Source organism: Salvelinus fontinalis, chromosome 2, assembly GCF_029448725.1.
Source record: "Salvelinus fontinalis isolate EN_2023a chromosome 2, ASM2944872v1, whole genome shotgun sequence".
NCBI classification, from domain to species: domain Eukaryota; kingdom Metazoa; phylum Chordata; class Actinopteri; order Salmoniformes; family Salmonidae; genus Salvelinus; species Salvelinus fontinalis.
Genome location: NC_074666.1, coordinates 30,654,534 through 30,680,134, shown reverse-complemented (window position 1 = coordinate 30,680,134; position 25,601 = coordinate 30,654,534). Strand labels below are relative to the sequence as shown.

Genomic DNA, 25,601 nt, shown 5'->3' with positions numbered 1-25,601 from the left:
GAACAATAACGTCGTCAATATAAAAGGTAAACATGAAAGGCACTCTCTCGGTCGCGCGCATGAAAAAGCTCTGTGACACGGCAGGGTCCACTCATTCAGACTGCTCTTACTCCCTAATTTTTCAGAATACAAGCCTGAAACAATTTCTAAAGACTGTTGACATCTAGTAAAAGGCTGTTGCCATACCCATGTCTGTCCAAGTACTGTCCACTCTGGGATTCCTCGCTACTGGGACACTCCAGAGGGAAATTAATGACAGGTAGGCTATATCACAGCCATCATTCAGCTGCATCCTACCACAAGTGATTGAGGCGATTCTACAAGTATTGTCCACGAGATACATTAGTTCCCCATTTACAGCCGACGAACAGGCACGCGTCAAAGCAGAGTTTGTCCACTCATTTAATTTCCCAGGGGTCATTGGTGCAGTTGACTGCAAGCATATTTCCTTACGCGCACCGTCTGTAGATGAACATGTACAGTTGAATTTGGAAGTTTACATACACTTTAGCCAAATACATTTAAACTCAGTTTTTCACAATTCCTGACATTTAATCCTAGTAAAAAATCCCTGTCTTAGGTCAGTCAGGATCACCACTTTATTTTAAGAATGTGAAATGTCAGTATAATAGTAGAGAGAATGATTTATGTCAGCTTTTATTTCTTTCATCACATTCCCAGTGGGTCAGAAGTTTACTTACACTCAATTAGTATTTGGTAGCATTGCCTTCACATTGTTTAACTTGGGTCAAACGTTTTGGGTAGCCTTTCACAAGCTTCCCACAATAAGTTGGGTGAATTTTGTCCCATTCCTCCTGACAGAGCTGGTGTAATGGAGTCAGGTTTGTAGGCCTCCTTGCTCACACATGCTTTTTCAGTTCTGCCCACAAATTTTCTATAGGATTGAGGTCAGGGCTTGTGATGGCCATTCCAATACCTTGACTTTGTTGTCCTTAATCCATTCTGCCACAACTTCGGAAGTATGCTTGGGGTCATTGTCCATTTGGAAGACACATTTGCGACCAAGCCTTTAACTTCCTGACTGATGTCTTGAGATGTTGCTTCAATATATCCACATACTTATCCTGCCTCATGATGCCATCTATTTTGTGATGTCCCGCCTGCAGCAAAGTACCCCCACAACATGATGCTGCCACCCCCTTGCTTCGCGGTTGCAATGGTGTTCTTCAGCTTGCAAGCATCCCCCTTTTTCCTCCAAAGATAACAATGGTCATTATGGCCAAACAGTTCTATTTTTGTTTCATCAGACCAGAGGACATTTCTCCAAAAAGTATGATCTTTGTCCCCATATGCAGTTGCAAACCGTAGTCTGGCTTTTTTTATGGCAGTTTTGGAGCAGTGGTTTCTTCCTTGCTGAGTGGCCTTTCAGGTTATGTCGATATAGGACTTGTTTTACTGTGGATATAGATATTTGTGTACCTGTTTCCTCCAGCATCTTCACAAGGTCTTTTGCTGTTGTTCTGGGATTGATTTGCACCTTTCGAACCAAAGTACATTCATCTCTAGGAGACAGAATGAGTCTCCTTCCTGAGCGGTAAGACGGCTGTGTGGTCCCAAGGTGTTTATACTTGCGTACTATTGTTTGTACAGATGAACGTAGTACCTTCCGGTGTTTGGAAATATCTCCCAAGTATGAACCAGACTTGTGGAGGTCTACAATTTTTCTTCTGAGATCTTGGCTGATTTCTTTTGATTTTCCCATGATGTCAAGCAAAGAGGCGCTGAGTTTAAAGGCAGGCCTTGAAATACATCCACAGGTACACCTCCTATTGACTCAAATTATGTCAATTAGCCTATCAGAAGCTCCTAAAGCCATGACATCATTTTCTGGAATTTTCCAAGTTGTTTAAAGGCACAGTCAACTTACACGGAACCCAAACCAGCTGCGCGCGTACTCCATCGTGCATAAATATATTTTGTCCCCCCACACCAAACGCGATCACGACACGCAGGTTATAATATCAAAACAAACTCTGAAACAATTACATTAATTTGGGAACAGGTCGAAAAGCATTAAACATGTATGGCAATTTAGCTAGTTAGCTTGCACTTGCTAGCTAATTTGTCCTATTTAGCTAGCTTGCTGTTGAAAGCTATTTTGTCCTGGGATATAAACATTGAGTTGTTATTTTACCTGAAAAGCACAAGTTCCTCTACTCCGACAATTAATCCACACATAAAACGGCCAACCGAATCGTTTCTAGTCATGTCTCCTCCATCCAGGCTTTTTCATCTTTGAACTTATATAGTCATTGGCATCTAAACTTTCATTGTATTACCACGACAACACAGTTCATCTTTCAATCACCCACGTGGGTATAACCAATGAGGAGATGGCACGTGGGTACCTGCTTCTATAAACCAATGAGGAGATGGGAGAGGCAGGACTTTCAGCGTGATCTGCGCCAGAAATAGAAAGGAGTTCTATTTTAGCCCTTTGCATCGCAGACGCTCATTGGCGCACGCGAGCAGTGTGGGTGCAGTAATTGAAGAACATGGATTTCTTAATGTATTTTGCGACGCTCGCACACGCGACGTGTCCGGTCTGCTCAGCATGTCAGTGTATGTAAACCCACTGGAATTGTGATACAGTGAATTATAAGTAAAAAAAATCTGTAAACGATTGTTGGAAAAGTTACTTTTCATGCAGAAAGTAGATGTCCTAACCGACTTAGCAAAAAAATTGTGGAGTGGCTGAAAAACAAGTTTTTAATGACTCCAACCTAAGTGTATGTAAACTTCCGACTTCAACTGTATGTTAACTGGAAGAATTTCCATGAATTGAATGTTCAGATCTCTGAGGCTCCAAGCGGCCAGGGTCTACACAAGACTCATTCGTTCTGCGCCACAGCAGAGTAGGCCTGGACGCAGGAGTTCAGAGTAGAGCCTATGGACATAGACAGACACTCAAACCTTCCCCCTCACTCCTGGCACCTGCTGATTTGCGAGCCTCACACACTTTATCCCTGGGTCGAGGGCGCACTGGCTGCTTCCCCCATTTCTGTGTGAATATATATATACATAAAGTACATGTCTTGTATATTAAGTTACTGACAAAGTTGCACATTCTCTTAATTATTTACCGTGATGCAGTCGTGGGGGTTTCAGATGTTACTGCTAAACGATGTAAAAGTTGAGATTAAACCACATGAAAAATAAGCAAAATAGAAGATTTTTTTTCTTTTTTTAAAACGTTCACTGTCGCCGGCGGAGCATGTGCCAGTGTATGCGCTTTCCAAGGATTGCCCCGATGCTTCGGCGTGCCAGGCCCCCCTCCCGTTGCCTTAATGCTGATATGTATGGCTATTGTTTTTCCTTTGCAGTTTAAGGTCAAACCATTTCTTTTTCACATCAGCCACAGTTCTGTCTTGCTGCCCCACCTCGTTCACTGCAGCGGCGTCACACTTCCAAGCTACCTGTTTGGCTTTGTTTGTCAATCCACTATTTAGTCCACCAAATAATGTGTTGCCGGTCTTCAATCTCTTCTACCATCGCAGTGATTTCGTCTTCCAAAAAGTTTGCTTTTCTCTTTTGGTCCATGGCTATTCCTGACTAAGCCCTCATTTGTGCTAGCATTCTATAAGGGGAAATCGCTGATTGTAAGGCACGTTCAGGTGCTGTCAATTCGAAGTTAATTTGAGATTTATAGATCCCAGGTGCGTAAATTAAACATGGGCTTCTTAGAACCTGCGTAAGCAAGATTTTTTATGTTTGGTATCTTTTATGAATCGAACGTAAGCACACCGTTGGAAATTATTTTACGACTAAGTTCAAGTATAAATCTAAAAACATTTTTATAAATGAGGCCCCAGATCTCTCAAGTACAGTATGGCTACTGAACTTGAAGCAGCAAGAATGAAGCAGCAATAATAATGACAGCGGGCACTTGCAATTTCTCTTGAGCTACATAGTGCATATAAGATATAGCCTACCTTTTAGGAGGACAATTTACAGGCAGAGACAAATGCATGTGTAATCAATATTTACTGAAAATGACATGGCGCAAAAAACTCGCTCACCATGGTAGCCTGTGCAGGCATTTTTCTTTTCAATTATATAATTTTTTGATTGCGCCCTCCACTTTTTTCCATTATCAATATTGATTTACAGAGACTGTATTAAACTATAGTATAATCATATTTAAGTTAATTTCCTTGGAAATGTAACTGCCACTTGATTATCCGCCCATGAATAGACGTTACAGTGGTGGGAAAGTACCCAATTGTCATACTTGAGTAAAAGTAAAGATAACTTAATAGAAAATGACTCAAGTGAAAGTCATCGTGTAAAATACTACTTGAATAAAAGTCTACAAGTATTTCGCAGGTTCTAAGAAGCCCCTTTTTAATTTACGCACCTGGGATCTATAAATCTCAAATACTTAAGTACCAAAATTACATGCTAAAATATACTGAAGTATCAAGAGTCAAAGTATACATCATTTCAAATTCCTTATATTAAGCAAACCAGACAGCACCATTTTCTTGTTTTTATTTTATTTACGGATAGTCAGGGGCACTCCCCTACATTCCAACACTCAGACATCATTTACAAATGAAGCATTTGTGTTTAGTGAGTCAGTCAGATCAGAGGCAGCTGCTACTTCCTAACGCAGTGTATTGTATTGTCAGTAAAAAAATATATATATACAGCATAGCGCAAGTGATTTGTGATTATGGAAACTCATATAATATATATCTATACACAGTACCAGTCAAACGTTTGGACACACCTACTCATTCCAGGGTTTTTCTTTATTTTTACTATTTTCTACGTTGTAGCATAATAGTGACAATGACCCAACACACATCCAGGCTGTGTAAGGACTATTTGATCAAGAAAGAGAGTGATGGAGTGTAACATCAGGTGACCTGGCCTCCACAACCACCTGACCTCAAGCCAATTGAGATGGTTTGGGATGATTTGGACCGCAAAATGAAAGAAAATTAGCCAACAAGTGCTCAGCATATGTAAGAACTCCTTCAAGATGGTTGGAAAAGCATTCCAGGTGAATCTGGTTGAGAGAATGCCAAGAGTGTGCAAAGCTGTCGTCAAGGCAAAGGGTGGCTACTTTGAAGAATCTCAAATATAAAATATATTTGGATTTTTTGTTACTACATGATTCCATATGTTTTATTTTATGGTTTTGATGTCTTCCCCATTATTGTACAATGTAGAAAATAGTAAAAATAAAGCAAAACCCTTGAATGAAAAGGTGTGTCCAAACTTTTGTCTGGTAGTATATATATAGTACCAGTCAAAAGTTTGGACAGCATTGATCAAAAATCAATAAATGCTGCTTGAGCCCCGGATGTTTTTGGTCCAGCCCCGATCCTTTTGAAGGTATAGTATATACCGGTATAGTATAGTATTGTAAGCCGGACCTCGGGCTAGGAGGTTGAGGGTTCGAGACCTGCTCCCTGCTGTTTCATTACAGTATATACACTGCTCAAAAAAATAAAGGGAACACTAAAATAACACATCCTAGATCTGAATGAATGAAATATTCTTATTAAATACTTTTTTCTTTACATAGTTGAATGTGCTGACTACAAAATCACACAAAAATGATCAATGGAAATCAAATTTATCAACCCATGGAGGTCTGGATTTGGAGTCACACTCAAAATTAAAGTGGAAAACCACACTACAGGCTGATCCAACTTTGATCTAATGTCCTTAAAACAAGTCAAAATGAGGCTCAGTAGTGTGTGTGGCCTCCACGTGCCTGTCTGACCTCCCTACAACGCCTGGGCATGCTCCTGATGAGGTGGCGGTCTCCTGAGGTGGCGGTCTCCTGAGGTGGCGGTCTCCTGGTCTCCTGAGGGATCTCCTCCCAGACCTGGACTAAAGCATCCGCCAACTCCTGGACAGTCTGTGGTGCAACGTGGCGTTGGTGGATGGAGCGAGACATGTTGTCCCAGATGTGCTCAATTGGATTCAGGTCTGGGGAACGGGCGGGCCAGTCCATAGCATCAATGCCTTCCTCTTGCAGGAACTGCTGACACACTCCAGCCACATGAGGTCTAGCATTGTCTTGCATTAGAAAGAACCCAGGGCCAACCGCACCAGCATATGGTCTCACAAGGGGTCTGAGGATCTCATCTCGGTACCTAATGGCAGTCAGGCTACCTCTGGCGAGCACATGGAGGGCTGTGCGGCCCCCCAAAGAAATGCCACCCCACACCATGACTGACCCACCGCCAAACCGGTCATGCCGGAGGATGTTGCAGGCAGCAGAACATTCTCCACGGCGTCTCCAGACGCTGTCACGTCTGTCACATGTGCGTGTGAACCTGCTTTCATCTGTGAAGAGCACAGGGCGCCAGTGGCGAATTTGCCAATCTTGGTGTTCTCTGGCAAATGCCAAACGTCCTGCACGGTGTTGGGCTGTAAGCACAAACCCCACCTGTGGACGTTGGGCCCTCGTACCACCCTCATGGAGTCTGTTTCTGACCGTTTGAGCAGACACATGCACATTTGTGGCCTGCTGGAGGTCATTTTGCAGGGCTCTGGCAGTGCTACTCCTTGCACAAAGGCAGAGGTAGCGGTCCTGCTGCTGGGTTGTTGCCCTCCTACGGCCTCCTCCACGTCTCCTGATGTACTGGCCTGTCTCCTGGTAGCGCCTCCATGCTTTGGACACTACGCTGACAGACACAGCAAACCTTCTTGCCACAGCTCGCATTGATGTGCCATCCTGGATGAGCTTCACTACCTGAGCCACTTTTGTGTGGGTTGTAGACTCCGTCTCATGCTACCACTAGAGTGAGAGCACCGCCAGCATTCAAAAGTGACCAAAACATCAGCCAGGAAGCATAGGAACTGAGAAGTGGTCTGTGGACACCACCTGCAGAATCACTCCTTTATTGGGGGTGTCTTGCTAATTGCCTATAATTTCCACCTTTTGTTTATTCCATCTGCATAACTTCATGTGAAATTTATTGTCAATCAGTGTTGCTTCCTAAGTGGACAGTTTGATTTCACAGAAGTGTGATTGACTTGGAGTTACATTGTGTTGTTTAAGTGTTCCCTTTATTTTTTTGAGCAGTGTATTACCGTCAAAAGGATCGGGGCTGGACCAAAAACATCCGGGGCTCAAGCCCCGGAAGCCCTAATGACGCAAATTGAACAAATGTAATAGTTTAATTCACAAATGTAACTTGTATTTCATGATTTGAAAGATAATTAAATGAATATCGCATTCAGTTTAAAAATGCAATTTAAATGTAATTAATATTCAAATTCAATATTTATATATTCAGTTTCAATATGGTAAATATTGCATTCCTTGTCTGTGTATCAAGTTTACAAACTAACATGCAAACTGTTTCTATTGGCACTGAAATCACATACATTAGTTATCTTGGTGACCTAAATCGGGGACTAGGCTACCCTCAATAAACCCCGTTTCCATTGCCACTAGAAATGACAAATTATGTCATGTTGCTAGGTAGCCAATATGTGACTGCAGTTGGCTTTGCTAATGTTGAAGAATTTACCCTGCTGTAACTAACGTTACCCCATACTCCTCCCAGTGCCAGCCAGACTCGGAGCCATGTATATAGCTTGCTCATGCTAGCTATGTTAGCTAACCAAGCAAACCAGATGACAGAATTTATATGAAATAGCTATAGTAGCTAGCTAGCTTTCAATACGACCTGGTCAGCTAAAATGCCTGCTAGCTCACATTAGCTAGCTAGCTTGTTTCAACTTTGATTTGATAGCTAGCATTTGAGGGCTGACTGTTCTCATGAAAGTGTATTGTGTAGTGCAAAAATGAATGATGGATCTAGCTATGGTGGTAATTTGTGTCATGTCTGACTACTGCAGTACTGCTTGTCCATGTGCTAGCTAACAGCAACAAGCCCAGACGAGCTAGCTAAACGTTGTGTGAGCTTCCAGCAGTGATCTGCTTGGTGGTTGCATAGTAACGTCTTCACCAGCCCAAATTATAATCGACCTGGGACTAGTTGTGAAACTGGGCTGCACTGGCCCGGATGTCTCTCGACCCAGCTCAATTTGAATATTCCTTTCGAGCCAGCTCGAATTTGGCCCAAATTCGGCCCTAATTTTAAGTGGCAGTGTAAACGGGGTTTATAGAGGACAGCATTGATCAAAAATCAATAAATGCTGTCTTTGGTTGATAGATTGGATGATAAAAAGGGCATAATTGAGTTTATCCAGAGACAGATCCTGATTTCTAGTGGTGTCAAATATCTCAGGTCATGTAGTCACACCATAGATGTAATATCATTCATACGTTGAATGCGATTATTGATTGATGATAGATTGATGGACCCAGGCTGACACTAGATAGGCCTAATACAATTATGAGAGCCTGATTGTGGGTTGTAGCATGATTCACTATTACCGGGATTAAGATGTGGAAGTCAAAAGTTTATGGAATGGATTCAACAAGTAAAAACAATAACATGCTAAATTACTTTTCCATTAGAATGTATTATTGCTATTGATGCTTTTTTATTTTCATTCTGGTATAATTATTATCCATCTTGATCCTTCTTTGGTTCCAGTTCTGATTTCAGTTCCCAACAGTAGCAGTATGTGGCAGTGTATCAAGCAACGTTTAATTAAGAATGACAGAAACCATGGTGTATAGAAAGATAGCTTTATTGCACAAGGTGTTAGAATACTATTTTTGTTTGTTTTTCATTTAATTTAATAGAAAAATTTATTTTAAACACAAGCAATTGCTATTAGAAGCAACTCAAACGAATGTTTGGAATCACCTCAACATTTTTTTTTTTTCAAATTTAAAATTTTAGTACATTTCATTCCCTCACCTTTGCCCTTTTACCAAGCATGCAATGTCATTTTTGAGGATGAACAAAGTACAAAAAATAATAATAAAAAAATGTGAATTTGGAACACTAAAATATATTTAACAAATGATAAAAATGCAACAAATTAGTATCAAAAACATAAAGGGAATAGAGAAGAATGACTACATTTGTTGCCCGTTGCGGAAATCAATGTTTATCAAATCAATATGTTGTTTTAAATTTGGAGTTGGGGCATGATTCAACCCTGATCTGTGGCACTGTTTTATTCTGACGAAAATAGCTCTTCATACAAAACTGTGTTTTATGTACAAGAGTTAACCTATAAACAACACCGACAAAGGTATTGGCGGTAGGTCCAGTACTGTATGCCCAAGGTGGGAGGGAGTTGAATAGGGAGAGCCAGTTGGGAGTGGCAGTTTTTCCTGACCCAGTCCAGTATATACACAATTTCTGTGTGTGTGACCTAAAGAGCTAGGAGTCCCTGATTTCACTTGGCTAAAACTGGCCAAAGATATAGGTGTGTCATACTTCAGTACTGTTTGGCCTCTGGAATCACATAAAAAAAAAAAAAAAACAGAAACAAGTTAAAAGGAACATATTCAATCAAAATGAACATGGACGTAATCTAAAAACAAAAGAAATGACAAAACACTGGAATGGCGATGCTTCAATAGACATTCCAACAGGTTCCGGTGTTGATGTAGCCTCCATGTAGTAGCACAAAATGGAGCTGGGGATGAGGATGGACATGGCTATTGGGGATGGAGAAAGAAGTGGGGAAATATACAGTACTTAAGACAGGGCAGCATCAGAGACACCAATAGACCACTGACCACATCATCCTATCATATTCAAACTGAACACCCCGATTGGCTGGCAACGTCTCGCTGATAGACAGTTCACTTACTTCACATGATTATCCTCCTTGGTGCCGTGGCTGACATTTTGTATTGGAGGGAGGGAGGCAGTAATACGTGGGCTGAGAGGTTGATAAAGGTTACAGGGCTACTGGTGTGTACTCTGTGTAGTAGCTAGCTGTGGGATACAGTAGCCGTGCTCTGATACCTGACTTCTGCTCCACTCACAGTGACCCTATAACCCCACTGGTACCACAGGTCAAAGGCCCATACCTGAGGCCCTGAGAGGTCATGGCCCTTCTTTACTCAAGTAACAGGTGAACGAAAGCAGAGAAATTATAGACAACAGTGTAGGTCGCCTTGGTAACACCCATTTTAAAGGAAATTATTTGGCTTCTGAAAAGTAAGTATACCAACCAATCACTGACAACCTCATGAGATACCAACTAATAGAGGGCTTTGAGATGGACACTTTCTGTCTGGAAGTCACTTCCTTCCTCTCAGCCAGTCTACATACAGTAACATACAGAAAACCCTCTATATACACGTGCTCCTCCCTCTTCATAATACTCTTCTATTCTTTACCCCTCTTTCATTTTCACTGCTCTTCACATGATTGAGAGATTGTCTCCTTATATTTTTTTTAACATTTAAATTGTTGTATATTTTTATTCTTTGCCATAATTTCACTTAAATGACATACTTATATAGAAATATATATGCGAAATCTTTAAAATACCAAATATTCTACATTTGTTAGTATTGCAAGAGCCCTGATGTTTTTAATTCATTGCTGGGTCATTTGGGTTGTCATGTTTCGGTCAAAAGCTATCGGATACTGTTGAGTTGGAAGGAGGAGGGGAGTTTGAGGAAATATCAACAATAAATGTGCTAAAATACAAACTCAATGTTCTGAGTGAGGTGAACCCGAAATCCTTCCTTATGGAATCCAGACAGAGAGAGTAACTGCCAATGGAGAGTGAGACTGGACATTGAGACATAGAGAGAGTAAGACGAGACTATAGGGGATAAAACTGGTAGTCCTGCAGGAGCTTCTGCTCAAACCTTAGAGGCCAGCATAATGTGTGTGAGGGTATGATGAACACTGATTTTTAGCCCAGCCTCTGCTATCATTGACTTCATCAGCACGAGCAGTGAGCTTTCACCGTTCAGCTCCTCAGTAATACTCAATGGTTTGAAATGACCTTGGAGAACAGCTCTAGGTCTTCCTGTGTGTGTGTGTGTGTGTGTGTGTGTGTGTGTGTGTGTGTGTGTGTTGTGTGTGTTGTGTGTGTGTGTGTGTGTGTCACCAGACACACAAATTGAGCAGCGTGGCATCAGGCTAGAACTGGTAGTTAGTAGGAGATAGTAGTTTGTTTTATACAGGTCCAGGTGAGCATGAATCAGGCAGGTTACAATGGTCTCTGGTCGTTCCTGGGAGGCATAATCTAAAGTCTGAATAAAGACTAATCAGGCTACTGGGTAATTAGATGTTAGCTAGCAGTTAGCTGGGGACACCTGCTGCACTGCATGCCCTCGCTGACCTGATGTGTAGAACACTGGTGTAGGGCTGGGTGTGGGCCGGGGCCGGGCCAGACAGGAGTGTTTAGTCTTTGAGAGAGAGAAGGGGGGCTAGTAGCTACACCAGTGTGTAAGACTTAGAGTAGGCCCCAACCCCTTGCTTCTGCAGTCTGCCCAGCGCTGAGGAGCTATTCTCTAGCAGTGAGTCTCTGGAGCCCCCCATCTTTGTGCTGGAGCCAGTGGGGTTGCTGCTGGTACTGGAGGTGGAGGCTGTGGCTGCAGGGTTGGAGCAGGGCATGGTGAGAGTCCTCTGGGGCAGGGTGGCAGTGCCTGAGCTCACGCCCAGACTGCCCAACCCAGAGTGGCCTAGCGTCAGGGCCTGTTGCTTGGATGGGTCCAGAGTCATATGACGTCCCTGGGTGTGGTACGCCCGCTGTGCCAGGCTGCGGATGGAGGCCTCCCTGGGCGGGACCGCAGGGCATGGGTCATGCAGTTCTGCCTGCTTCCGGAAGAAAGGATCCGTCTTCATGTAGAGCGGGAGGTTGCAGAATTCACCTAGCAACGAGGACAGAACGGAGAGAGGGAGGGGCTTAGAGACCTGTTGAGATGTACAACAAACAGCCTGTGGCAGAGTATAATGTGGTGCCACTGTGCCAGACAGGGTGGATCTCTTTACTCACTCTTGTTGGCACGGTGGGGGATGGGCACGGCCACGTTGGTAGGTCTGCCGCGGTCGTAGTCCTGGGGTTTGGGTGGCGAGGCGGTGAAGCGACACAGGCCTGTCTCGGATGGCGTGCTGAGTGATGTCATGCTGTCGGCCGGGTCGTTGGTGCCTGTGGTCATCTGGTCAGAGGAGCTGTCGGAGATGAAGCACTCTGTGATGGTGAACTTGGCATGCTGCAGGTGCTCCTCCAGTTTGGCGTGTTCGTAGGCCCGCGCCAGCTCCTCATACGTAGACGACGCACTCTCTGTGGACACCATGCTGTTACGACCCTTGTCTGGATAAACAATAAATGCCATATCATATTAGAACAATGCAGTATGAAGTTTGCATACAGTACAGCTGTGCCAGTAGGCCTTTCAAGGTATCCTACAGGTCTGGTTTGGGGATGTAAAATATAGATGTGTTAATGATGGGTCTTTAGTGGCGTTGTTGCCAGGGCGGCGTGGTACCCACCAGTATCCTGGGACAGGCTGGCGCTGTAGCTGTCACTCTCGGTAGCGGTGATGCCGTGGGAGCCCATGGTGCGCCAGTCAGAGGTCAGAGTCCTTGCGGAGGCTGTTGATTGGCTCTGGCCCGGCCTGCTCAGGGTCCACTGGCTGGAGTAGCGGTTTCTGGAGCTGTGGGCTGACTTCACACACTTCCTCGACACTGGGTCTGAGACAAAGAGAGAATAGGAGGAGGACAGTGAGAGGATAGAACTCACTCACTGGGTACTATTCATAACACTTATAATAATTTAGGGTGTAAGCATGTACAAACATTTTGGGTGTCAGCTCAAGTTAACTCCTACACATTACACTGTAACAAGACATATTTCCATACTATGCACATCCTAGTGTATGTGAAGTACTCACTGGTTCCAGGGCGGATGTCTGACATGTCAATCAAGGGCCCTGTGTTCTGGATGAGGGCAGGATGGTGCAGAGACACACCCGTGCAGAAGCTCTGTGGATTCACTGATTGGCTGAACTCTGTGTCCGTCACTGGGGCCACTGCCTTGTCCTCACCTATTGGATGTAAGAGATGAGGAAAACATATTATGACAGTTGTTCAAAATATCTGTGATAAACAATTAATCTCCCTTGTCAGATGTCCTTTTCATAGGCTGATTGTAACTCACACTCTACCAACATGTATTTAGTAAGTTGAGAGAAATAATTTGATTGGTTAGTTAGTGTACTGTAACTAAAGGCTATTTAATTGGACGATATTCCGTCTGATCAATCTGATTAGCTACAGTGTGTCCATACTGACCTATCTGCTTGATGCCCTCCTTGTCCTCGATGAGCAGCTGGACACGAGGGATGTCGATGTGGAGCCGAGGGCCCTGGGGAGGACCCTTCACTGGGGTGTCCATGCTGCGGTTGTTCTTACTGCTCAACACACAAAACAAGACACACACTTAGACTGGATCCACTGTCACATCAGCAGTACTTACATAGTGTACCTGTATACATATATAACAGGAGTCTATTGGTGATACTTTAAAAGAGTTTACTGGGACTTGCAGGTATATTCAAAGATCCATCAAGATCCCCTGGAAAATGACACATCCATAACTACAGGCACCAATCAATCAAGAGTATTATCCTTACCTGATAAGCATCTCTGCAAGGCTCTTAGCATCTGTGAAAACAAACACAAATATCTTTATTAGATTATAATGGATCATCATGTGGATTAGGCAAATTATTTTGACGTGTTACCTTTAGTGCTTCTGAGTTATTTACTAATTTACTTATGGCTCTTCCTCTCTGTTCTCCCCTCCCCCTCTTCCCTCTCTTTCTCCCTCCTTCCCTTTGTTTCTCACCTCTGAGTCGTTTGAGTCTCTTCTCCTTGCGTTTCTTGCGGATGATGAAGAGCAGGGCGACGCCCAGGGTGACCAGGATGACAGGAGAGCCGATGGAGAACAGCTTCTTCACATCATCCCTGTCCTCCTGGGCCGAGTTTATAGGAGGGATGGTACCTGGGAGGGAGAGAAGAGGTGAGAGGGAAAGAGAGAGGGAGGGAAAGGGGGTCAAAGGTAGATTAAAGGACTGCTTTTACCATCACTTTCAAGCCCACTCACATTCTACTCCTCCCTCTCTCCTTCCCTTTTTTGGTCCTCCTCCTTATCCCCTTCTCTTTGATGACTGTAAGTAGCTCTGAATAAGATAGTTTACTAAAATGTACATGTAAATGTCAAAGCAGCAAGTGAGAGCAGTTATCTGGTAGAAACAGGAAGTGACTCACTGCCGTCATAGTCTGTGGTGGCAAACTGGGAGCTTTGGTTCCCACAGCCGGCGCTATTACAGGCCTTCATCTTCAGCTCGTACCAGGTGGCCTCCCGCAGCTCGCTGAGGAAGAGCTGGGCCGTGGCGTTGGCCTTCAGGCTCTGCCAGGCCCACGTGCCCTTGGGGCGGAAGTCCAGCAGCAGAGCGGTGATGGGGCAGCCTCCGCTGGTCCAGCCCTGCAGGTTGAGCCCCGCGTGGGTGGAGTTGATGTGGGTGAGCAGGTGCTGCTCCTTGTTGAACACGGGCTCTGCAGGAAAAGAGGAGAGACAGGGAGATTGTCAGACTGGCAGTATTGAAGTTAGTGTGTTAGAGTGGGGATGTAGTTTATGTGAGGTAAAACACAAGATGTGAGGTAAAATATAAAATCATACCGTTTTAAAATTCAACTCTTTCTGCTCTTTCCTCCGCCACACCCTCTCACCTTCCTCCCTTCCCCTTGATCTTTCCTTTTCCCTCACCTCGTCCGTGGGTCTTAGCCTCGATGATCTCAGAGATGCGTCCTGAGCCCACACTGTTCTTGGCTGCCAGTTTGACCTTGTACCAGGTCCCACAGCGCAGGTTGTCCAGCCTGAAGGAACGCTCACTGGAACTAATGAACACATCCCTCCACTCCTCTGTGTTGTCCACTGAGTACTGCAGGACAAAACCTGAGGACACACAGGGATACACTACAGAATCATTTAAGCATTTCTTTATCATCTGCCAAATATACAAATAAACCATTTAAAAAACGATGAAATACTGTAAATGTCTAACAATTACAATATCCTCCCAGTTCAAATATTAAAGCCATATTACACAACCTGCACATACTCCATTGAGGCAAAATCAGGTCAGCTCTAACGGCTGTTACACCCTTTGAACACCAGGGGGAGATAAAGGATTTAGAATGCCCTCAGTGATACAGTACCTTCTTTTGCTAGTATATCAGACATTATGAGCTAAAAGTTAACACATTGACGGGAACCGAGAAAATCACACAAAAAGGTAAAAGGCTATATCAATATTATTTATATTTTTAGAGGAATTATCTCTCAGTGAGATACAGCAGCTGAAGAACTCTCCTCAGACTGATCCTAATGCACTAAGGCCCTGGGGGAGGGAGTGGTGTACCTCTGATGGAGCTGCCTCCGTTGTCCCCAGGGATCCAGGCCAGCGTGATGGAAGAGGTGGAGGTGGTGGAGACGGTCAGACGGGGCTGGTCTGGAGGAACTGAACATCCAGAGAGAGAACACAGTCAGACACAGTTAGAGTCAATCAGCACCACAGAGACCAGGCACAAACAGCACACAGTTACAGTGAGCAGATTGAGGGACCAGATAGAGAGAGATGATACACACACAGGAACACAGAGAAACCAGCTGAGACAACCCCAAAAGGTCCTCAGATCTCGCCCCACCCATACACTCAACCAGTCCAGAGTATCCCATCTCACCTTGCACCAGCAGGTTGACTATGATGGTGTCAAAGCCCAGGGTGTTGGTAGCCGTGCACGTGTAGTACCCAGAATCCTCAGCTTTGACGGAACGTAACACCAGTGTACCGTTGGACAGGATCTGACGCTGCCCGTCCACAGTCACAGGGATAGTCGAGTCCTCACTGAGACACACACATAGAGGATCCCAGTAAGATCATAATACAGCAACCTCACACCTCTATGGTAGACTTAACCCTGACCTGAACCTTATCTTCCAAAACCCAGCATTGGCACCAAGTCTAAAGTTTCTCCTAGTATTGATTGTGAGTTCCCCACTTTACTTCACTTGAGGATGAGCTTGGAGAGTTCTGACCTGTCTTTGGTCCATTTGATGGTGGGGGTGGGTTCTCCCACTGAGCTGCAGGGCAGACGGACCTCCTTCACCCAGGGAGTAGTCACTGTGCCCCCGAACGACAGGATCTTAGCTGGGGCTGCAGACAGAGGGCAGGTGACACAGGTTAAACTGGGATGTCACATATATACACACACACACACACACACTGAATGTGCTCACGTACACATGCACACATGCACATTCACACACTTAGGCACCCAGGCACATTTACAGCCAGACAAACACTCTAACCTCCCTGCTCTGTTTTCTCTTTCTTGATGTGTAAACATCTTTCTCTAGTGTTTGCAGAGTGATCCTGGTATTGAGTAGGTTAGCCTGGAGGGTTGCCTTTTACCCGCTGTTATGAGAGCAGAGCGTTGGAGTGCCCCCCCCCCCCCCCCCCCCCTCCTCCTATCCCTCCGTCTCGCTCAGTCCATCCATGCTCCATAGATTCTCCCCAGTATTGATCCCTGTCCACCCCCCTCCCTAAGGGCCAGTTTACTGGGTAGGCCCTGTTCATCACCACATAATTAACAACAGTGTTTCCTGCTACACCGCCAGCCCTCAATCAATACTACAGCTGTCAGTCAATAGAGAGAGAGAGAGAGAGAGAGAGAGAGAGAGAGAGAGAGAGAGAGAGAGAGAGAGAGAGAGAGAGAGAGAGAGAGAGAGGAAGAACTTAGGATAGAGAGGGAGAGAGAAGAGAGAAAGAAAGACAAGAGAGAGAAGAAAGGTACAGAGAGACAGATGAAAGCCCTCTGTGTAAGACAGACTATTTATGAAATTCTTCTTCCTCTTTTTTCTTCTTCTCTTTTTAAATAACCTTTACACAAATCCCTCCATCCCTCCTCAATTACCCCTCATCCCCTCCTCCCTTACCTTTCCCAGCAGGCTCCACGGTGACCTTTTCGCTGATGTTGCCGCGGCCAGCAGTTGTCACAGCGGAGGCCCAGATGAGGTACTGTTTACCGCGGGTCAGATGGGTGATCCTGTAGAACAACATCTCTGGGTTGGCCTCATACTCACTGGGAGCCTGGGGGAGAGATATACAGGTTCGATTATTAACACTGTGTAATATCATGGTATAATGGTACAGTAGCACTTTGGAAGGGCTGCTTGGCATCTATGGTCTAATGGCACGAGGGAAGCCCAGATGACTTGAAAGAGAACTAAGGAGTTTAGAACTAAAGAGTATAACTCATGCATGTATGCAGGCACGCAACACACACACACACACACACACACACACACACACACACACACACACACACACACACACACACACACACACACACACACGCACACACGCACGCACGCACGCACGCACACACAAACACACACACACACGCACACACGCACACACACGCAAACACATGCACCACCTCCCTCATCTGTTCATCACTCAATACCCATCTTCACCTCTTTTTCCATTTGCCTCATTTACCTTTTTCTCTCTTTCTCTCTCCCTCCCTATCTCAGCCTCTACCCAGGCTTGCTGGGAAGCAGGGTGGGTATGACAGAGGGATAGAGAGAAGAAGGGAGGGGAGGAGGGAGAAGGGGTGAATGTGGGGCTCTGGGGGGGTGAGTAACAGGAACATTAGAACATTCCTCCAGCGTGGAGGCAGCAGTGTAGTGGTGATCCAGGGAGTGATACAGAGAGATAATGAAAAGAGGAACAAAAGCACTCTCATCTCTGTGTGACTGATACCCTGCTCTGCTCCTCCCTCCCCCGTCTCCCTCCTTCTCTTCTCCATGCTCATTTACATGGTACTCATCCACATAGGGTGAGGATTTGTGAATGATAAGAAAGTGGAATTCTTCCATGATAGCAGAATTTTATTGGATTGTGTGTGTGTGGTCTGAATGTGTGCCACCATAAAATGTGTGTGTGTGTGTGTGTGTGTGTATGTATGTGTGTGTGAGAGAGAGAGAGAGAATAATGTAGATGTGTGAAAACTGCATAGCTAGTGCAGACCTGTGTGTGTGAGAGCTCCTGATGCTGCAGTGGGCATGTGTGAGCTTGTTCACTGCTTCATTTGCATATCTACGTCTCATCCCGTTGCCAAGACAACCTCATCTGTTCATCTGGGAGGGCAGGAAATAAAGCGACGGAGCAAACACAGTGAGATGGAGACACACCCAAACACACACACACACACACACACACACACACACACACACACACACACACACACACACACACACACACACACACACACACACACACACACACACACACACACACACACACACACACACACACACACACACACACTGAGTGTTGGTTACTAATTAATTATCCATCAAGTGCTACATCATGCATTCACATCATGTGTTGTCATTAGGGCCTTAATTCTCTGCCTCTCCAATACCTGTAACTGCGCCTCCCCCATCCCATACTCTTCCCTCTCAGTGGTACTTACCGGCTGTCCGGAGCCTGGGCTGGAGCAGTAGATGGTGTACTTGCGGATGACACCATTGGGTTTATGGGGGGGTAGCCAGGACACGACCACACTGTTGGGAGATGAGGGCACGGCTTTGATACCAGCTGGAGGACCTGGGACTGGAGAGGATACACAACACATAGACAGGTCAGCAGAGCTGTGTGTGTGTGTGTGTGTGTGTGTGTGTGTGTGTGTGTGTGTGTGTGTGTGTGTGTGTGTGTGTGTGTGTGTGTGTGTGTGTGTGTGTGTGTGTGTGTGTGTGTGTGTGTGTGTGTGTGTGTGTGTGTGTGTGTGTGTGTGTGTGTGTGTGTGTGTGTGTGTGTGTGTGTGCGCGCGTGTGTGTGTGTGTGCGCGCGTGTGTGTGCGCGTGTGTGTGCGCGTGTGTGTGACTGGGTACTAAAGCCATGTTCAAGTAAACACGGCTGTGTGCAGGCACGTGGCTATTTCAATGCGCGTGGGTGTTAAAGCCGTGTTAAAGTGAGCAGGGTAGTTTGCAGATTGCCAGTCTTATCCTGTGCTGTAAGCCGCTCTGGGAGGACTTGGAGGAGGTCCCCTGGGGAGAGGCCAGGCCCAGGCCAGACCAGGGCCAGCGGTGACATATGTTCACTCAGACACCGTGGTCAGCGGTTCTGCTCTGCTCGCTCTGCTCTGACACCCTGCTGTCTAACTCTCTAACCCCTAAACAGATTAACACACACCAGGCTCCTCCTCATGCTCACTGCATGGCCACTTGACTGAGACGCCTAAAGAGCCATAAAGCCTCAATAGTCTCCCACTGTCCACACATACAGTACACTGGACCTTATTCTAAGAATAGAACCCGTTCATCAGATAGAAATGCATGGGTCTCCCTGGGTTACAAGGGAAAGGGTTCAAATGAATACTGTGAGGCTACACTACATTAGACCTTCCTCCATGTACTGTACTGTACAGCAGGACCTAAAGCAGGGACATGAGAGGGGAGGGAGTGAGGGAGGAGAGGGTTAGGGGCAGCCCCAAGGGGAGATGAGAGGGGGGATGGGGGGGGTTATAGGAGAAATGCATCATTATCATAACTGGGCCTTCATGTCAGAATGGGAGGGGGGGGGGGCGGGTTAAGCTCCATCTGCTGCCCAAAATCTGCACGTTCCCAGTCCAGACTGTCTGATCCACTGTCAGACAACCCAGTGATGAGGAGTCATATACAGTCACCTACAGTACACTACTGCTGAACAACTAGCTACTTCTAACCATGGTTTTAACCATCACCATGACTATGCATCCCAAACCACAGCTACCAAAAGCCTTCAGAGAGAAAGGGACAACCTCAGCCTCCCAAAGAGCCTCAAATACCAGGGACCAGCAGAGAAGAGCATGTGGCACAGGAGGGATAACATAGATGAAGTCTAATGTACCACCAAGGCTAAAACAGTATATATAGGAAGTATTACAAAGAGCTAACAAAGCATCTAGTAAAGCAGGGCAAACCGAAAAGGGCCAACATGTCTCTTGTCCTCCATCCATCAACCCATTTTTCTTTCTTTTCATCTTTTGTCTCTCGCTCCTTCGCCCGGGCAGGCCCAGCTGTGCCACCTCTCCCTCTCTCTCATTCTCCTCTCTCTCTCCATCCCCCTCCTCCTCCTGTTTAGGGGAGTGAAGGAGACAGGGATCGGCCTGTAATCCCACCTTCAATGGTGTAAGCACAAAATTAATTATCTCTAATCCAGGAGGAGTTCATCCCTGGGCCTGACTGCCTGGCTGGTTGGCTACTTGTGTCCAGGGGGGTTGTGGGCTGCAGGGCTGGGTGCTGTGGATCAGTCTCCTTCCTCTCCCTCATTCTGCCTCTACCCCTCCTCTTCTATCCCCTATCTCTAGTCTCGAGCCCTCAGCCAAGGGCCCAAAGCCTCTTAATTCTCATTAGCACTGGTAATGGGGCCTCACTACACAAATGAGCTTTAGTCATGGGCTTGAGATACACCCTGACACTCTTCTCTATCCCCCCATGAACACACACACATCCTCCCTCTAAGCTTCTCCTCCTATAAACTGGGTGGTTCGAGCCCTGAATGTTGATAGGCTGACAGCCTTGGTAAATCAGACAGTATACCACGGGTATGACAAAACACATATTTTTACTGCTCTAATTACGTTGGTAAAAAGTTTATTATAGCAATAAGGCACCTTGGGGGTTTGTGGTATATGGCCAATATATCATGGCTAAGGGCTGTATCCAGGCACACCGCGTTGCGTCGTGTGTATGAACAGCCCGTAGCCGTGGTATATTGGCCATATACCATACCTCCTTGGGCCTTATTGCTTAAATATACACTACCGTTCAAAAGTTTGGGGTCACTTAGAAATGTCCTTGTTTTTTAAAGAAAAGCAACATTTTTGACAATTAAAATAACTGCAAATGGGCTATGGGATACAGGGGGTTGAGGGTGGTCTGAGGGTGGTCTGAGGGTGGTCTGAGGGTGGTCCCAACTCGGGATGAGGAGGGCTTTTAGCGGGTGGAATAGTAGGGACAAATATCACGGTACAGCTATATAGACACTCAATCATCATGTTACTTTTTAATGGTACGTTTACAAACATACATTTTGATCAAAATAATGAATGTTGTGTCTCATTATGGTTAGTGGTGAAATAAGTATAGCCAGTTACAATTGTAATGGCCTAGTCATACAAAAGTTATACTTAAATCCAAACTGGTTCTCTAGTAAATTGGTACGAATGTCTCATCCTATGTTCAAGAAGGGCCTTTTTCCCTTTATTCAGACTACACCTGCCCACTTTCGGTTGTTTGAAAAGGAAATAATCTCCAAAATATCTTAATTTTTTTAAACAAGCCTTAGAAAGTTGGTTGCAATTTCAGTTTAATCCACCTGAAAAGACAGAACAAATAATACAACAAATATTGTGGTTAAATTCAAATATACTAATTGATAAAAAAAACGGTATTTTTCGAAGAAATTTAAAAGAAAAAAGGTATAATTTTGTGAATGATATCATAAATAGGACTGGTGGAGTTATGTCACACATGCAGCTAACACAGACATATGGAAATGTCTGCTCTACCCAAAATTACAACCAATTAATTGCAGCATTACCACAAAAATGGAAGAGGCAAGTAGAAGGGGAAAAAAGTAAGGAGCTTGTGTGGGAATGGGGTTGCCATAGGGGCCTGATCTACATACTGAATGGGGTTCCTTGTGAGACATTAGCTAGAGTTTCATTTCTGCCACCAGAGCTTTTTAAGCTTTTTAAGCCTGTAATAAAGAACATAAATGGTTAAAGAAAAGTGTGATAAATAAAAACATATACCAATTTCATTTAAGGACCAAAAAACTGACAGCTGTGCCATATAAATGGCAAAATAGTTGGGACGAGATTTTCAATGTACCCATTCCATGGCACATGCTTTATGAATTGATACGCAAAACAACACCGGATTCAAAACTTCGAATTTTTCCATTTAAATTACTATACAAAATTCTTGCAACTAATAGAATGTTATATACAGTATATGGGGGATACAATCTTCCCAGCTCTGCAGATTCTGCTGTGAGGAGGCAGAGTCATTAGATAATACATTTTGGTATTGTCCATATGTAGCTCGTTTTTGGTCACAGGTCCAGGAATGGCTGAAGAATTGCAACATTTGCCAAGAACTAACGCTACAGATAGCAATACTGGTTGATTTGAAAAGCCATAGTCAATCAATCAATAATATAATAATTATTTTAGCAAAAAAAAATATTTTTAATTTACAATCTGTAGAAGCTATGAGAATAGAAAGGTTCAATTATTTTGTGAAGCATCACAGCACAGTTGAAAAATATATGGCAAATAGAAATCTGAAATGGATAGTGTTGGGAGATAGATGGGAGGGGTTGAATAGAGCTGAAGGATGGGACTAATAACAAGATAAACAATGTAAAACATACGGGATCTGTAAAATGTATATAGGTTCGGAACTTTTGTGAAATAGCACAGTTACAAATAGAACTGGATGGACATCAGAAATAGAGGAAGGACTAAGAACAAACAAGAGAGAACTATTGTAAAGTAGACTGTGTCTGTAAAATGTGTATAAGATGTATAAATTGAAAGTAAAAGCCGAAGTGTTTATTAGTTTACTCCAATTGGGGGATCGGTGGTAGGGTTTGCTGGGAATAATAATAAAGGTATATTATTTTTTAAAGTATGTATGTCTATATAGGTATGTGTATGTATTATGTGTATATGTATGCATGCGTGTATGGATATATATATTTACAAAAAATATATATGGGGGATTGGAAATGATGCAGACAATTACATTGATGGAAGCAACATTCTTTCCTCAATTTTAAACTGATCCACCCCTTAAAAAAAATACAAAAATAATAATAACTGCAAATTGATCAGAAATACAGTGTAGACATTGTTAATGTTGTAAATGACTATCGTAGCTGGAAACGACAGATTTTTAATGGAATATCTACATAGGCATACAGAGGCCCATTATCAGCAACCATCACTCCTGTGTTCCAATGGTATGTTGTGTTAGCTAATCCAAGTATATCATTTTAAAAAGGCTAATTGGTCATGAGAAAACCCTTTTGCAATTATGTTAGCACAGCTGAAAACTGTTGTGCTGATTAAAGTAGCAATACAACTGGCCTTCTTTAGACTAGATGAGTCTCTGGAGCATCAGCATTTGTGGGTTCAATTACAGGCTCAAAATGTCCAGAAACAAAGACCTTTCTTCTGAAACTCGTCAGTCTATTCTTGTTCTGAGAAATGAAGGCTATTCCATGCGAGAAATTGCCAAGAAACTGAAGATCTCGTACAATGCTGTGTACTACTCCCTCCACAGAACAGCGCAAACTGCTTCTAACCAGAATAGAAAAAGGAGTGGGAGGCCCTGGTGCACAACTGAGCAAGAGGACAAGTACATTAGAGTGTCTAGTTTGAGAAACAGATGCCTCACAAGTCCTCAACTTGCAGCTTCATTAAATAGTACCCGCAAAACAGAAGTCTCCACGTCAACAGTGAAGAGGTGACTCCGGGATGCTGGCCTTCTAGGCAGCTTTGTTTCTGGCCATTTTGATCCTGTAATTGAACCCACAAATGCTGATGCTCCAGAGACTCATCTAGTCTAAAGAAGGCCAGTTTTATTGCTTCTTTAATCAGGACAACAGTTTTCAGCTGTGCTAACATAATTGCAAAAAGGTTTTCTCATGATCAATTAGCCATTTAAAATGATAAACTTGGATTAGCTAACACAACGTGCCATTGGAACACAGGAGTGATGGTTGCTGATAATGGGCCTCTGTACGCTATGTAGATATTCCCTTAAAAATCAGTTGTTTCCAGCTACAATAGTCATTTACAACATTAACAATGTCTACACTGTATGGTCGATCAATTTGCAGTTATTTTAATGGACAAAAAAAATGTGCTTTTCTTTCAAAAACAAGGACATTTCTAAGTGACCCCAGACTTTGGAACGGTAGTGTATATATGCGTTAAAATCTATATCAGTGGGAGGGTAATGTATATGTGTGTGTTCACAGAGAGTGTTTGCGCATGTGTGTGTCTGCGCAAATGCACATGTGTGCGTGTACTCACGGTCCTCGCGGGTTTGGATGTACAGGACATTGCTCCTGACCCCGTCCCCAGCCTGTGTGTAGGCCAGCACCTGGACACTGTAGTTAGTAAACTTCTCCAGCCCTCTCAGCTCCACCTGCTCACGAGTTGTAGTGATGTTTTGCATCTCTCCCCATTCTGAGAGAGAAAGAGAGAGAGTGAGAGAGAGAGAGAGAGAGAGAGAGAGAGAGAGAGAGAGAGAGAGAGATTAAGCCCTGTTTGTTCATACATCACAATGCACAAATTGGGAGGAAAATACAGGTTAGGCTCAAGGGGTCAAGGTAAACATACAAATAATATATTCCAGGTAAATCCCATAGACAGACAGATAGGGAATGGAGTGTGTGAAGGGTTAGGAGACAGATGAGGAGAAGGGGTGTGGGGCAGGCTAGGGCACAGTTTGGGAGTGTGTTATGTGTTCAGACACACACACACGGACAGATAGACAGGCAGGTGAGGCCATGGGTTTGGGGTGGAGTTAGAATGATAGTAGTGATAATTACTCTGCATCGGCCCCTGTGCCTGGCCCCCACAGCACCCACCTCCGTCGGGGAAGAGGGACCAGAACACCACACGGTAGCCCTTCAGCACGCCATGCAGCGTCAGACGCGGGGGCTCCGCCCACGTGATCACCGCTTCGTCTGACGTCACCGAGATAGCCCGCACGTTCTGGGGCGGCTGGCTGGGCACTGGGGGTAGGAGAGAGGTCAAAGGTTAACATCACAGAGAACCATAGTGTACCTTATTGAACACAGTTGTCTGCGACTAATAGGACGGAGATACAGTAATAGTAATAAACTGCATAACATTCCCAAAATACTATTTATTCCAATCTTCAATTTTCAATCACTGCAATGGAGAGAGAAAGAGAGAAGTATAAAGTGAGGGATGGCAGAGAGAGAGGCAGGTATAAGGGAAAAGGGAAAGAGGAATACACTGTATCATTTACCAGGCGAGTCTTGACTGTTAAGGGTTAACTTGGAGGAAGGGGGGATGGTGATGAGAGGCAGACGGCGGATAAAAAGCAGAAGTGTGCGGACGGAGGACAATGTGTCCAGCTGTGTGATAATTGCAGCTGTAGAAACAGCAGCAAGCAGACAGACAGACAGAGAAAGACAGAGAGTGTGTGTTGTAGTTACCATCACTACTAACTAATTATCATAATCAGGATCTACATCTATCTCTATCATTAAGGCTGTACACACGAGGGGAGGCTGAGGGACTAAGATGTTGTCTGTCTGATGTAAAGATAAAACAGAGAGTAGCGAAAGAAGGAGAAGGGGGATTACCCAATGAAAGCAAAGGGAGAAATAGATTCAGGAGAGAAAAAATGGAATGAACCAACAAAAATATGGTGTAAACAAGAGAGGGAATAGAGAGATAACCAATGAAGGGGAGAGAGGGAGAGGGAGAGGATGAGAGAGAGAGGGAGAGAGGGAGAGAGAGAGGTAGAGTGGGCAGGCATATTCAGAGAGTAATGGGGTCTCTCGCTCTCTCAGTCTACTGAGAGAGCTAATTAAAACAGGAGAATGA

The 25,601-nt window shown here is 44.5% G+C and overlaps 1 protein-coding gene across 7 annotated transcripts in view; it reads right to left on the bottom strand.

Annotated features, from left to right (window-relative positions):
• Positions 1-8,636: 8,636 nt before the first annotated feature.
• The window catches only part of LOC129816352 (cell adhesion molecule DSCAML1-like), an 87,232-nt gene continuing 70,267 nt past the window's right edge, over positions 8,637-25,601 (bottom strand). Inside the window, exons 18-34 of one of the 7 annotated variants that reach the window (XM_055870753.1) lie at positions 24,572-24,757; positions 24,051-24,206; positions 18,435-18,574; positions 17,456-17,506; positions 16,891-17,044; positions 15,991-16,108; positions 15,636-15,799; positions 15,314-15,412; positions 14,659-14,847; positions 14,160-14,447; positions 13,738-13,893; positions 13,523-13,553; positions 13,182-13,303; positions 12,782-12,934; positions 12,381-12,581; positions 11,884-12,201; positions 8,637-11,758 (exon numbers count right to left, since the gene is read on the bottom strand). In XM_055870753.1, the coding sequence (XP_055726728.1) occupies positions 11,322-11,758; positions 11,884-12,201; positions 12,381-12,581; positions 12,782-12,934; positions 13,182-13,303; positions 13,523-13,553; positions 13,738-13,893; positions 14,160-14,447; positions 14,659-14,847; positions 15,314-15,412; positions 15,636-15,799; positions 15,991-16,108; positions 16,891-17,044; positions 17,456-17,506; positions 18,435-18,574; positions 24,051-24,206; positions 24,572-24,757 (2,963 nt within the window). In that variant the 3' untranslated portion in view covers positions 8,637-11,321. The remainder of the gene's footprint in view (positions 11,759-11,883; positions 12,202-12,380; positions 12,582-12,781; positions 12,935-13,181; positions 13,304-13,522; positions 13,554-13,737; positions 13,894-14,159; positions 14,448-14,658; positions 14,848-15,313; positions 15,413-15,635; positions 15,800-15,990; positions 16,109-16,890; positions 17,045-17,455; positions 17,507-18,434; positions 18,575-24,050; positions 24,207-24,571; positions 24,758-25,601) is intronic. The other 6 variants (XM_055870761.1, XM_055870770.1, XM_055870779.1 and 3 more) reach the window with 6 other exon arrangements.